This window comes from Oryctolagus cuniculus, chromosome 7, assembly GCF_051225735.1.
Source record: "Oryctolagus cuniculus isolate XC-2025 breed Fujian yellow rabbit chromosome 7, ASM5122573v1, whole genome shotgun sequence".
Taxonomy (NCBI): Eukaryota; Metazoa; Chordata; class Mammalia; order Lagomorpha; family Leporidae; genus Oryctolagus; species Oryctolagus cuniculus.
The window spans coordinates 13,064,447-13,078,571 of NC_142873.1; the positions used below are offsets into that span (position 1 = coordinate 13,064,447).

Below are 14,125 nucleotides of genomic sequence, written 5' to 3' on the forward strand. Positions count from 1 at the left end.
CATCGGATGGAAGATCTCTCTCTCTCAATCTCTCTCTCTCTCTCTGCCTCTGCTCTGTGTAACTCTGACTTTCAAATAAATAAATAAATCTTAAAAAAAAATATCATGTAAGAATGAATATAATGGAAAACAGAAGCCTGCATTGAGAATCCAAGGCCAACAGTTCCTTTTTTATTTACAATATCTTAATCTGGAACTTCCAGATTTTGAAGACTCATTTTATTTACACCTTATGTTAAACAAAAAATTTCATAGGTATTTAAAGGAAAAATAATCCAAAATTTTTTCTTGAAAATAATAAAGTTGTTCCTATAATCAGAAAAACATTTCACTATTTTTGTAAGACAGCGTATACTATTAAATCATGGGAAACGCTAGGCTTTTCTAAAAGTCCCCCTGTGGAGGACTATTACTTTATTCACGAACATGGGCTGTGTGGTGCTACTGTCTAACATTTTCTGTTTCTGACAGAGAAAGCAAGAGAGAAACTCAAACATCTACCATAGCTGGTGCCTGGCCGGGCCGAGGTGAGGAGCTAGGAATGAGCTCCAGGTCCCCCACGTGGGTGGCAGGAACCCAGTTAACTTGAGCCATCACCATTGACTCCCAGAGCCCTGCTGTGGTGGGAAACTGGGTCAGGAATCAAACTCAGGTACTTTGACATGAGATGCAGGTGTCTTAACTACTAGACTGAAAAACCGGCCTCTTCTTAAGCTGTTCTTATTTTGAACTGTAACATATTTATTTATTACATTGTTTAAAAAAGAATAATAGGGCCGGCGCGGCGGCTCACTAGGCTAATCCTCCGCCTTGCGGCGCCGGCACACCGGGTTCTAGTCCTGGTTGCCCCTCTTCCAGGCCAGCTCTCTGCTGTGGCCAGGGAGTGCAGTGGGGGATGGCCCAAGTGCTTGGGCCCTGCACCCCATGGGAGACCAGGAGAAGCACCTGGCTCCTGCCATTGGATCAGCGCGGTGCGCCGGCCGCGGCGGCCATTGAAGGGTGAACAAACGGCAAAGGAAGACCTTTCTCTCTGTCTCTCTCTCTCTCACTGTCCACTCTGCCTGTCAAAAAATAAAAATAATAATAATAATAATAATAATAAAGAATAATAGGGGCCAGTGCTGTGGCATAGCAGGCTAAGCCTCTGCCTGCAGCGCCAGCATCCTATCTGGGCAGCAGTTCGAGTCCTGGCTGCTCCACTTCTGACAGCGCTTCCAGCTAATGGCTTGGGAAAGTAGTTGAAGATGGCCCAAGTCCTTGGGCCCCTGCACCCATGTGGGAGACCTGGAAGAGGACCCTGGCTCCTGGCTTTGGATCGGTCCAGCTCCAGCCATTGTGGCCATTTGGGGACTGAATCAGTGGATGGAAGACCTCTCTCTCTGTTCTCCCTCTCTCTGTCTGTAACTCTGCCTCTCAAATAAATAAATAAATCTTAAAAAGAATATAATAGTAGCAACTCCTAAATGTTAATATATGTATAAGCAAATATTATTTTTACTAAATATATCTTCTTTTTAGAAATAAAGATGATCATTTTCCTTGGGCCCCTTGCCACCATGTGGGAGACCAGGACGGAGTTTCTGGCCTTGGCTTCAGCCCTTTCCAGGCACATTAACAGGGAGTTGGATCAGAAGCAGGGCAGCTGGGACTGGAACTGGCACTATAATATGGGTATGGCCAGTGCTCCAAACATGAGACCCTCTTGCAGGCTTTTTGAAAAAAACTCCCATGAGAAATTTATCTTCTCTTTCTCCAAATACCAGCTATTGGTTTTACTTACTAGTTTCACTTATTCCCTAATAATTTATCTTTGTATTTCCTACATTTAAAAAAAATTAGGGATGAGTGTTTTGGCACAGTAAGTTAGGGATGGCGGCACTCATGTTACAGTGTCCATCTGAATTCCAGCTGCTCCACTTCCAATTCAGCTTCCCGTTAGTGCACCTGGGAAGACAGCTCATGACGACCCAGTACTTGGGCTCCTGTCACCCACATGGAAGATCCAGATAGAGTTCAGGGCTCTTGGCTTCAGCCTGGTCCAGCTCTGGCTGTTATGGGCATTTGGGGAATAAAACAGTAGATGGAAGATCTCTCTCTTTTTCTCTCTGTCTCTCTTGCTCTGCCTTCCAGATGAAATGAATGAAGTGAAATACAAAATCAGTGTTTTTTTTCCCACTGGTTTCCTGAATAATTCATTACTTTAAATCTTTCTTGGTATTAACAAAGATACTTAACATTACTAATTTTCCTCTACATGAAGCTTTAGCTATATACCACAGAACATCAGTGTTCTTGTCGTGAACACGAGAATGGGGTGCATTTTAGGTTCTAAATTTCCATACTAACTTTATAATCCATTCGTTTTATTATGATTTTCATTTTGTTCTATTTTTGCCATTTATCTCATTTTAAGTTGTCTTGTTTATTTCTGAGTATTATTTTACACAGAGCACTTTTGTTTTAAATGTGTCTTTCATAAGCAGTTACTACCTGATTTTTTCAATGTAATCCAAGAGTTTGTGTTTAATAAGAAAATTATCTCAATCATGTTTTTTTAATTTTTTTTAATTACTGCAGTTACTGCTATATTTTAATCCTATCATCTTACATTTTCTACTCTTTTCCTTTTTTGGTTAGCTTTTACACTTTTATATGAATGTGTGATAGCTGCAAACATTGTAAGACATTACCTGTACATACTTGGCATGTAACTCCTAAGAATCAGATCACTGTACCTTAAGTCATAATATGATTAATACACCAGGAAATTTAACATTGATAGATTACTGCTGTGTAAAATATAATGCATATTCAAACTCCTAAACTACCTCAATTATAGCTCTTGTTTCAGTTTTGGTCCATTATACAATCAAAGATCTCATTAAACTTATACTGTGCTCCACACCTGTATTCTAGAACATTCCTCAGCCATTTTCTTCATTATGACATTGATATTTTAGAGTTCATGCCAGCTGTTTTGAAGAATAGTTCTCATTTTTGATTAATCTGCTTACTATTTTCTCCTAATTTGGTACAGGTCAAGCATTTTTGGCATGAAAGTCCAAAAGTGATGCTTTGTTCCAGGGTTCCTGTGCACATTATGGACAAATGGTGTCAATCCACTTGATTATTGATCACTTTGATCACTGGGTAGGAGACATATGCCAGACTTCCCCATTGTAAAGATTCCTCTTTCTCTTTGTAAATTGAGTAACGTGTGGGGTAATAGTTTGTAAATTGTGGGGTAATAGTTTGAGACTGCAAATGTCACATTCCTTAGTGGTCTTTCACCTCACAGTTTACGGTGATTTTTTCACATAAATTCTCTTCAAACTATCATTTGTATACACATCCTCATGGTCAAAATGCATCTGTAGGATTCTGATGTATTAGTCACGCACGGTTCTTCAGAGAAACAGAACCCTTACGAGATATAAGTGTGTGTGTGTGCGCGCGCGCAGGGGAATATATTATGAGGAATGGGCTCACACGGACTTAGAGGCTGAGAAGTCCTATAGCCCATCTTTTGCAAGTTGGAGACCTAGGCAAGCTGGTGATTACAGCTCCAATCTGGGTCTGAAGGCTGAGAATCAGGAGTATGGTTGGGAGGACTCCTAGATCAGAGGCAGGACTGATGTCCCAGAAGTGGCCAGAAACAGCAGAGTTCTTCCTTCCTTAGCTTTTTATTCAAGGGGTTGGGTACTGCCCATCCACACTGGGAGAGTGATTTATTTTCCTGAGTCCACAGCTTCAAGTGCTAATCTTTTTCAGAAACACCCTCATGACACACCCAGAGATAATGTTTAACCAGATAATCTGAGCATCTCCTAGCCCAGTCAAGTTGACACATAAATTAACCAGCACCCCTGGATAATATGAACTCCAATAGCCCAGTTCGACAGATTCCATTAAACAGGTGGATGATTTTAATTTAGAGATTATAATATTAATTAATACTTCCCAGAGAATTCTTACAGCTCAGAGAATGAGTTCCATGAAGTTGGAAAGGTAGGGAAAAAATCATCAAATTACAAGTGCCATTTGGTAAATGACTAACAAGCAGCCTACATCATAAAGGGCAGCTCTCGAGTTCTATCCAAATAGGCAGTCACAGGCTGGCACTGTGGTGTAATGGGCTAAAGCCTCTGTCTGTGGCGCCAGCATCCCACATGGGCACTGGTTCGAGTCCTGGCTACTCCTCTTCCAATCCAGCTCTTTGCTGTGGCCTGGGAAAGCAGTAGAAGATGGCTCAGGTGCTTGGGCCCCTGCAGCCATATGGGAGACCCAGAAGCTCCTGGCTCCTGGCTTCAGATCTGCCCAGCTCGCGCCATAATGACTATTAGGGGTGTGAACCAGCAGATGGAAGAACTCTCTGTCTCTCCACCTCTCAAAATAAATAAATAAAATATTTAAAAAAAAAACAAACCAGACAACCAGGAGCTGTGATAAGAGCATCTACCTATGGTTAATATTTTATATATATATGTTATAGTATATACAATATATTTTATATAATATATAGTTTTATATAATATATATGTATATATTACATTAGACTCAATCTTTACTCATTTAAAATGAGGGTTACAGATTTCAGATGTTTGTGGCCAAACAGGATACATGACAAGAGCATGGCACAGAGAAACTGCAGGACTGAGTTAGGAAACCAGCAGAGACAGAGCTTGGAATTCTTGGATTCCACAGTTTATTAACAATTGAAAGCAGAGGCAATTATCCAATGTACCAAGTGTGGAGCACAACCTTCCTGTGATCTGAATTTGTATATCTATCCTGCCTTTCCCCACCCCACACATGACTGCTGAATAAGCAAGGCTATCTTTAGAGGATAAGAACATTACTTGTATGTGCATTTATTTATATACTAACGTACATAATCCAATATTGACTTACATGAATGTGTGAGTCCTGAATTTTGGAGATGACATAGAATACAACTGATCACAGTTGGTGGATGTGGTAAGGGTGGTTGCTGTCTTGTGAAAGATTTGTTTCCCTTAAGTGCATACATACGCTGGGTTACTGTACAGAATAAACTCCTTGGCCGGCGCCGTGGCTCACTAGGCTAATCCTCCGCCTTGCGGCGCCGGCACACCGGGTTCTAGTCCCGGTCGGGGCACCGGATTCTGTCCCGGTTGCCCCTCTTCCAGGCCAGCTCTCTGCTGTGGCCAGGGAGTGCAGTGGAGGATGGCCCAAGTGCTTGGGCCCTGCACCCCATGGGAGACCAGGATAAGTACCTGGCTCCTGCCATCGGATCAGTGCGGTGCAACGGCCGCAGCGCGCCAACCGCGGCGGCCATTGGAGGGTGAACCAACAGCAAAAGGAAGACCTTTCTCTCTGTCTCTCTCTCTCTCACTGTCCACTCTGCCTGTCAAAAAAAAAAAATAAATAAATAAATAAAAAAATAAAATAAAAAAAAAAAGAATAAACTCCTTATTGTGAGTTGTGGGAAAAGTATGAAAGCCACTGCCCTGCAGAGTTTACTTCAACACCTCTCTCCCTGACACATCTACTTTCCCCCCTCCCCTGCACCAAAATTGTTTTGCTTATCAATTTATTCTTAGATATTCAGCTAAAGTGAATTAGCTATCCAAATTTTCTGTGGTCATCTTTAAAAGCCTCAAAGGAAAAACTAGAAATGTAAAATATAAGCTCAAATATAATTTAAACTTTTCCTTTTTCTACCTTTTGAGTGTTTTTTCTTCCTTTTTTAGCATACAACTGAGGTTTAGAGAAGGCCAATGAAATTAGAAGAGTACTTGAACTAGGCCTTGAAAATGGTAATATTTTAATTGAGGCAGTGGCACAGTAAGACTAACCATGGCAACATGCAGGGCGAGTTAGTGTACTTAGCAAGGTACAGGGTAGACTAGAGGTGAAAGCGTAAAGGAAGGAGATAGCATGAAGAGAAACAGGGCAGAGGGGCCGGATTGGGCACAGAGCAAATCCGAGGACTTGTGAGAAGTTGGAAATAGGGGACAGGAACAGCCACTGGCGTGATACTCCTTCCCACAGAAGGGTAAATGAAGCTGGGAGAGACTGGATTCCCAGAGCAAGTGCTGAGGAGCACGAGGGGCTCCCATCTCACCAAGCAAGGGCAGGAATGAGGCCATCCCTTGAAGTGGCGCTGGGTGAGGATGAGGAAAGGGCACTCTATTCACCTGCCAGCTGGGTTTGCTTTTCCTTATCTTCCTTTAAGAAACTGAAAATATGTTTACTTAGTTGGGAGGACTTATTTGCAAAGGTTAAAAAGCTCTAAGCAGAATGATTACAGGGTTAAACGTTGGCAAGTAAAGATACGGTCAATATTCTTTCTCTGAAAAGCATTTGAGCTGTGAGGCAGCTCTGTTGATGGCCACCCTCGGCACAGGACCACAGTGCTGTTTTGGCTTTGGGTTATAGACTTAAAAGCTCCTTACTCTGTACCATATTCCAGATTCTGAAAATAACCCTATCACACTGGGTCTTTTGTATTTTATAGAGTGGAAAACAGAAAGTAATCTGTGTGTCACAAATCATACACAGGCAATACTGTAGCCAGACAATCAGTTGAGTCTCATGACTACAGCAGTGAAAGCAATGTGTTCAGTTATTAGCCGATGATGAACTCATAACAAAATGTTAAACATATAAGGCAAAATCACTGTCTAAAATTTTAGGAGAAAACAATGAATGATTCTGATTGAAGAGCCAGCAGATTACATATTAGAAATGACTCAGAGAGATTCAGAGATCCAGACTGTCAGACCACGGAATATAAAAACATGAAAAGAATATAAAAGGATGGAAACATCATGGGAGACAGTCAGCTACTGAATTGAGAATGAACAACACTGGAGACTAACAATCTCCGATGAAAGACGAGAGACGTTACTGAGAATACAAAGACCTGGCCAGAGACACATGCTTCCTGCAGGAGTGGGCGTGAGGTCTGCAGGTGAGGCTGAGGCTGTCATGTTGGCTGCTGGACAAGGACGAGAGCCAACCTGGAGAGGTCAACCTACTGCTTTCTAAACAGCAAGAGGAATGGTCATATTCAAGAAAAAGGGAAGGTAGCACATCCTTTATGTCCAGTAATTATGGGAGCTTTTGGCCGATTGGCTGTTTCTTCTGTCAACTGGGCCATGTGAGAAAGAACTAGGCAGCACTGAAAAGTGAGAGGCTTTTTACACGACTCCCGTAAACAAGTGGAGGGGCTTTTACTAGGACCCTTAGCTCTTTCCCTAAATATGCTTTGCTATCAGTTCATACTACGAGGGATACCAATGCCTGGGAGAGTATAATTCATCTCATATGTAAACAACACTGCAGACTTTCTCCACAGCCTTGGTCTCCCCCTGTGCTGCCTGCCTTTTCTGTGCCCCAAAAGTAGAAGCCCCTCATTGCTCCACACTGGTCACAACAGGGATGGCGACTCCGGCGGCGCAAGCCACAGCAGCTAATACGTGCCAGCCACCGGTTCAGCAGCTCTGCCTTCAAGACATGCAGTATTTTAAGGCCATTTGCTCACATGTTGCTATTGCATTTAATGTTTTCCTGCTCAGGAAGGCAAATTAGATACATTTTACTTGATTACATCTGAGACACAGTGACACCACATTAAGTCAATGTCCCCATTTCCTTTTGCTCATGCTTCTTTACAATGCTTAAGTGGCCAGGAAGGGTTATCAGGGGATTAAAAAAACCACACTGCCTTATAGTCAAGCCTAAAGCCATTTACTTTTAGGGTCCCTAAACGTCATTCTGGGACACTTTCAAAAGGCTTTCTCATCCCGGGTCAGTAAAAGCATCACTAAATTAAGAGAAGTCCATGAGGGCACCCAGAAAGAATAGCACTTTACTCTGACAGGGTGCACTGTGAGTCTGGGATAAACCCAGGAAGCAGTGTTGTGGTACAAATAAGCCAAGGCACCCAAAGGACACGCCTGTGGTTGCTTAGCCTCCCGAGGGAAGGCAGGAAGTAGGGATTGCTTTCCCCAGGGAAGGGTATCTTTCTATTACTCATTATTCCAAATGGGAGTGCAGGCTAGCAAGGTAAAGTTTAGAAAAAGACCTGAGTGTGTAAATGACACTGCCACAGCAAACTGTGACAGAGCAGTGTGACCGCGAGGAGTTTTATCTCAACTTGCAGCTAACGTATGTGAGGACATGACAGGGCTTCATGAATGGTACAGCCAGTGTGTAGGGCAATACGTCAAGGTAGCAATGATTACTTTCTTACGGTTGCTGCCATTTGCCCCAGGCCACAGAGCTAAGGAGGACAGGTATGGGGCTGGCTCCTTCCACTCTGCCATGCCTGTCCTTTACGTATGGGGTACAAGTAACAGAAAACAGACCCCAAAAGCAAAAAGAGACACAGTGGTTAAAAGAAAGGATGGGAAGGCAGTTCTCCTCTATATAATCTGGCACTGTGGAGGCTTTCTTCTTTATAAAGCTTCCTTCCTTCCATTCTCATCATTACTAGAAGAATCAAATCTGGTATCTTCATTTACTTTCAGTTCAGAGGGTGTGAAAAACTTAGACTTGTTTCCTTTCTTCTATCTGTAAAGATTAAACAATTGGCACAAAATGGCCAAAGAAAAGTTGTTTTCAATTACACTATCATAATTTTATAAACTTGAAGATTCAACTAGAAAAGAAAATCGAAAAGTATTTTATTATCCATGTTGGCAGCCGATTTAAGTACAACAGAACTACTCAATGACTTTTCCAGTGACTTTAAAAAGCCCCCAGACTGAGGGATGAATCAACATTTTACTGCCCGTAACACCTAATGACTCCATACGAACCACTGACATATAGAGACTATGGCCCAAGAACTGACGATCTATGCCTACCTTTTCTTCAAAGAATTTTTTCCTCAATTTGGCGTCTGTGGGAGGTACTGTTTTCCTCAGGTTTCTGTACCATTTTCGAACAATGTATCCTCTCCAGTAGGCTTGGATTCTATAAGGTAGATATTTGAAGACTGTAACAAATAGTTCAGTAGTGAGCATAAGCCCTGGGCCACAGGCCCTGGGAGACGATGGTGGCCAGAAAGAGAGCTGACACCCCAATGTCTTTTACATTGAGTTTCTGCAGCCCGATCTTTAAACCCTCTGCTCCTTGGGTGCTGGGGTCCCGGTGAGTGGGCGGAGACCCTTCTTACCTTGTGGCACACTTTAGTTTGAATAGGCGGGCCCCGTCGTGTATCACTCTGGTTTGATACTGGTTCTTTCTACAGAGAGGACAGGTTTTTTTATTTGTGAACTTTTCAAAAGCCTGAAGACATGCCTGAAGGAAAACATTTCACTTAAAATTTTATAAGTCATTATTTATAAACATCATTTCTACTTCTGATGTAATTACAGTGCTCTTTTCTCTCATAATTATGAGACTTGCTCCAATTTAGACTATGAAGTGAAGAAGCTTCATCAGATATTAACACCTTCTTCACGAAACCTGTTCCAAAAATGAGTTTTTACAAGAATAAACATGCAGAGAGATCAAAAACTTCTGAAAGTCAACTGGTGTATAGGTAGCTCATGTGTGTGTCTAAGACTCCCAAGCAGCTAGATCACATGAATTAAGCTATCACTCACTTGGATGTGCATTACCAACAACAATCTGTTATACAAACATTTGTGGTTCTTTTGTCACATCGGATTCATGATTTTCAAAACAGGATGAATTGTACTTGTAGCCTGAAGTCATGTTTCCAACTATGAATGGTGACTGCGGAGAAACTAATGGCTCTTTTGGGGAGACTTTACAATGCGTGGGGTTTCTCTGGGCTACGAAGTTGAGCAGTGCACACTTGATGGTGGGGGTGCAGCAGGGTGACTTACTCTGTGAAACACATGGGAACATGAAAGCAGCACCTGCTCATGAGGAAACAAAAAGATGTTTGAAGTTCAATAAAAGAGAAGCAGCATAAATGCATTAATTAAAAGAGTTCTGAACGCTTAAAAGGTAAGCAGTATTATTTCTTTGAAAAATTTAAAAAGCAGATCAGTAACTTTGATATTTCTATTTAGCATTCAGGGTTAGCACAGCATAAGCACACAGTCTAAACAAGAAAACGGGAGTTGACAACAATCTGACACATCAAATAAACACATGAAGTTTGATACTAACCTATTATAAAGTGAGCATATACTTAAAAGCAAAACAATTATGGGGGCAGGCATGTAGCCTAGAGATCACCACACCAGTTAAGATGTCTGGAGCTCCTGTCAGAATACCTGGGCTTGATCCCTGCCCCCCACCCGGCTCTGGCGTCTGATTCCAGCTTCCTGCTAATGCAGATCCTGGGAGGCAGCAGTGATGGCTCACGTCCTTGGGTTCCTGCTACCCAGATGGGAGGCCTGGATGGAGTTTCTGGCTCAGTCACAGTGGTGGCAGGCATTTGAGGAGTGCACTAGTGGATGAGACTGCCTGTCTCTCTCCCTCTCACTTACTCTCTATCCCCCCCTGTGTTTCAAATGAACAAATAAAAATAAAATTAAATAAAACCAATTACAAAACAGATATATTTTCCAGTAGATCCTAAAAGTGAATGCAAACTGGATGAAGGTGAGTGTGAAGGACCAGTCTGTGTGGGGTGCGGGCTGGTAGGAGGAGGAACAAATACATAATAAGCAAGCATCTTTGGGGGCTTTGTTCAACTGACTTATACTCCTGAAATTTTTTCTTTTAATCACAGCTTTTTCTGAGATATGATCTGGCAGTCTTAGATGGGAAGAGATCAAGGAGGGGCTGTAGTTGTAACATAGCAGTTTAAGCTGCCACCCAATATGGGTGTCAGTTTGAGTCCCAGCCTTTCCACTTCCAATACAGCTGCCTGGGAAGGCAGCAAGAGATGGCCCAAGTACTCAGGGCCCCTGGCACCCATGTGGAAGATCCAGATGGAGTTCTAGGTTCCTGGCTTTGGCCTGCTGCAGCCCCAGCCATTGGGCCATTTAGGGAGTGAACCAGATGGAAGATTTCTCTTTCTCTATCTTTTAAATAAATAAATAAATCTTTAAAAATATGGAGACCTAGAAGTTTTTTCCTTTTTAAATGTCGGGAAAGTAGACTGACAAGAAAATCTTATGGGGCTGGTGTGTGGCACAATGGGTTAAGCTGCCACGTGTGACACTGGCATCCTATATGGGTACCAGTTCAAGTCTCGGCTGCTCCACTTCCAATCCAGCTACCTACTAATGTGCCTGGAAAACAGCAGCCGATGCACATGTCCTTGGATGAAGCTCCTGGCTTTGGCCTGGCCCAGCCATGACTGTTGTGGCCATTTGGGTAGTAAATGAGCATATGGAAGACCTCGCTCTGTGTCTCTCCTTCTCTCTCAGTAACTTTGCCTTTCAGAGGAAGGAAGGGAGGGAGGAAACCTCACCCTTCTGTGACCTAAATTCCCACCAAATAGTCCTCTAGGCTGACAGAAGACAGCCAGCTGGCCTTCAGTGGAAGGAAGGCACAGTGGGGTGGAACCACCACCATAGGTACATGTACTGGGCTGTGCACCTAAGGATCCTGCTCCTGGCAACGATCCTCTCCCTAGCTGAGAAGGACGGACACTCATGGAACTAAAAAGGGGGATGGGGCCATCAAAGGCATTTACCTTTTGGTCAAAACAACCAGTGAGGGCAGTCTGTAACACTCTTGGGTGAGGGTTCGATCTCAGGGGCGCCACCTGACTGGGGATAAGTCTCTGGTTTGGTTTTGTTTCTCTGGAGAGTCAGAGCTCCCATCTCTGGTTCCCTCTCCAAATGCCTGCAATGGCCAAGACTGCATCCCAGAGCCAGGATGAATTCAGCCTGGCTGAATCTCAGAGCCAGGAGCTCAATTCAGGTCTCCCAGGCAGATGGCAGCAACTCAGTGACTTAAACCACCACTGCTGCCACCCCGCGTCTACATTAGTAGGAAGCTGGAGTCAGGAGCTGGAGCCAGGAATTAAACCCAGGCACACTGATGTGGGCTGCAGGCATCTCAGCTGATAGGCAAATACACACCCTAAACTTTCTCGTTTTTAAAGTGCCAGTCCACCTGCCTTCATTTAATCAATACTTTTCTTCTTAAATGGAAATACAGGGAAAAATATTGTAATACCTAGAACTCAGAAAGTTGTAAAACCTGTTCTGGAAACTTCTACCAACAGTCTAAATTAGATAAACTCAGTCACCTGGATTTTTTTTTATTCTCTCCACTTTTTTTTTTCCTTAAACTATTTACTTATTTGAATGGCAGAGAGATAGATCTTCTATTTGTTGCACACTCCCTGAGTGCTCACAATAGTAAGTGCTGGGCCACGACAAAGGCAAGAGTTTCAAACTCAATCCAAGTATCCCAGGTGGGTAGCAAGGACCCAAGCACTTGGGCCATCACTGCTGCTTCCCAGGTGTGCCTTAGTAGGAAGCTGGAATTGGAAGCAGAGCCAGGACTCAGATCCAGGCACATGGATGTGGGATGTGGGTGTCCCAAATGCTGGCCAAAAGCCCATCCTACCACCTATTCTTTTTTTTTTTATTTTAGAAGTTTTAATTTTTTTAAAGATTTATTTATTTATTTTAGAGTCAAAGTTAAGAAAGAGAGAGGGAGAGAAAGAGAGAGGTCTTTCAACTGCTGGTTCATTCCCCAAATGGCTGCAATGGCTGAAGCAAGGAGCCAGGAGCTTCTTCCAGGTCTCCCACATGAGTTCAGGGCCACAAGCACTTGGGCTAGCTTCCACTGTTTTCCCAGGCCATAAGCAGAGAGCTGGATAGGAAGAGGAACAGCCAGGACTCGAACTGGCACCCATATGGAACGCTGGCGCTGCAGGCAGAGGCTTAGCCTACTATGCCACAGCACCAGCCCCAGAATAGTTTTAATTTTACAAAATAAAATTGTGCGTTCTCAGATACCCCTCACCCCATTTCCCTTACTAACATTGCACATTAGTATATCTGTCACAACAAACCACATCCAGCTTCCTTTTATCTTTCTCACCCCTGCTAGCCTCTAGTAATCAACATTCTGTTCAGATTGAGTTTTTTTTTTTTTTTTAAATTTTAGCTTCCACATACAAGGGAGAACATGTGGTACATTTGTCTTTCTGTGGCTTACTTTACTCCACATGCTCCCAAGTTCCATCCATTTTGCTGCAGATGATAGGAATTCACGCTTTTTAAAATACCTGAATAGTATTCTATTATGCGTATACACCATATTTTCCTTATTCATCTGATGATGAACACCTTGGTTGATTTCATATTTTGGCCACTGTGGACAGTGCTGCTATAAACGTGGTGATGCAGGTATCTCCTTTATAGAATGAGTTTATGTCTTTTGGGTATCTACCCAGTAGTGCAATTGCTGGATCATATGGCAGCTCCATTTCTACTTTTAAAAGAAATCTTGTTTCCCACAGTGGCTGCTCTAATTTACATTCCCACCAACAGTGTATAAGAGTTTCCCTTTCTCCCTATCCTGGCCAGGTCACTCTCTTTTTGATAATAGTCATTCTGACAGGGGTGAGGTGGCAGCTCATTGTGGTTTTGATTTGCATTTCTCTGATGGCTAGTAATACTGACCATTTTTCCCCCAATATATTTGTTGGCCATTTATATTTCTTCTTTTGAGAACTGTCTATTCAAGTCTGTTGTCCATTTCTTAACTGGATTTTTTTTTTTTTAGTTACTGATATATTATTTATTTTACAGGCAGAGTTGCAGAGAGAGAGAGAGAGAGATCTTCCATCTGCTGGTTCACTCCCCAAATGGCCACAATGACTGGGACTGGGCCAAGCCAAAGTCAGGAGGCTAGAACTGCATCTGGGTCTCCCATGTGGGAGCAGGGTCCCAAGCACTTAGATCCACAGCAGACAGCTGGATCACAGTGGAGCAGCCAGGACTCAAAGTGGCTCTCACACGGGATGCCAACATTACACTGCGTGGCAACGAGAGTCCCTGCTGGTATATTACTGATATTAACCCTTTGTCAGGTAAGTAGCCTGCAAAGATTTTCTCCCATTCTGTTGGCTGTCTCCTCACTAGACTGTTTTCTTTGCAGAAGTTTCTGAGTTTGATATAATCCATTTGTGGTTTTTCTTTTGTTGCCTGCACTTTTGGGGTCTAATCCAAGAGATCATCAGTTA

General features: G+C 42.9%; 1 protein-coding gene across 11 annotated transcripts in view; it reads right to left on the reverse strand.

Annotated features, from left to right (window-relative positions):
- Window positions 1-14,125, reverse strand: part of RNF32 (ring finger protein 32) — a 43,414-nt gene that overhangs the window by 11,870 nt on the left and 17,419 nt on the right. For 6 of the 11 annotated variants that reach the window (XM_089336842.1, XM_089336841.1, XM_089336840.1 and 3 more), the window contains 3 exons: window positions 9,846-9,878; window positions 9,167-9,235; window positions 8,856-8,964 (listed from right to left, as the gene is read on the reverse strand). In XM_089336842.1, coding sequence (XP_089192968.1) covers window positions 8,856-8,964; window positions 9,167-9,235; window positions 9,846-9,859 — 192 coding nt within the window. In that variant the 5' untranslated portion in view covers window positions 9,860-9,878. Of the gene's footprint in view, window positions 1-8,855; window positions 8,965-9,166; window positions 9,292-9,845; window positions 9,879-14,125 lie in introns of all 11 variants that reach the window. The other 5 variants (XR_016236924.1, XM_089336835.1, XM_008263869.5 and 2 more) reach the window with 1 other exon arrangement.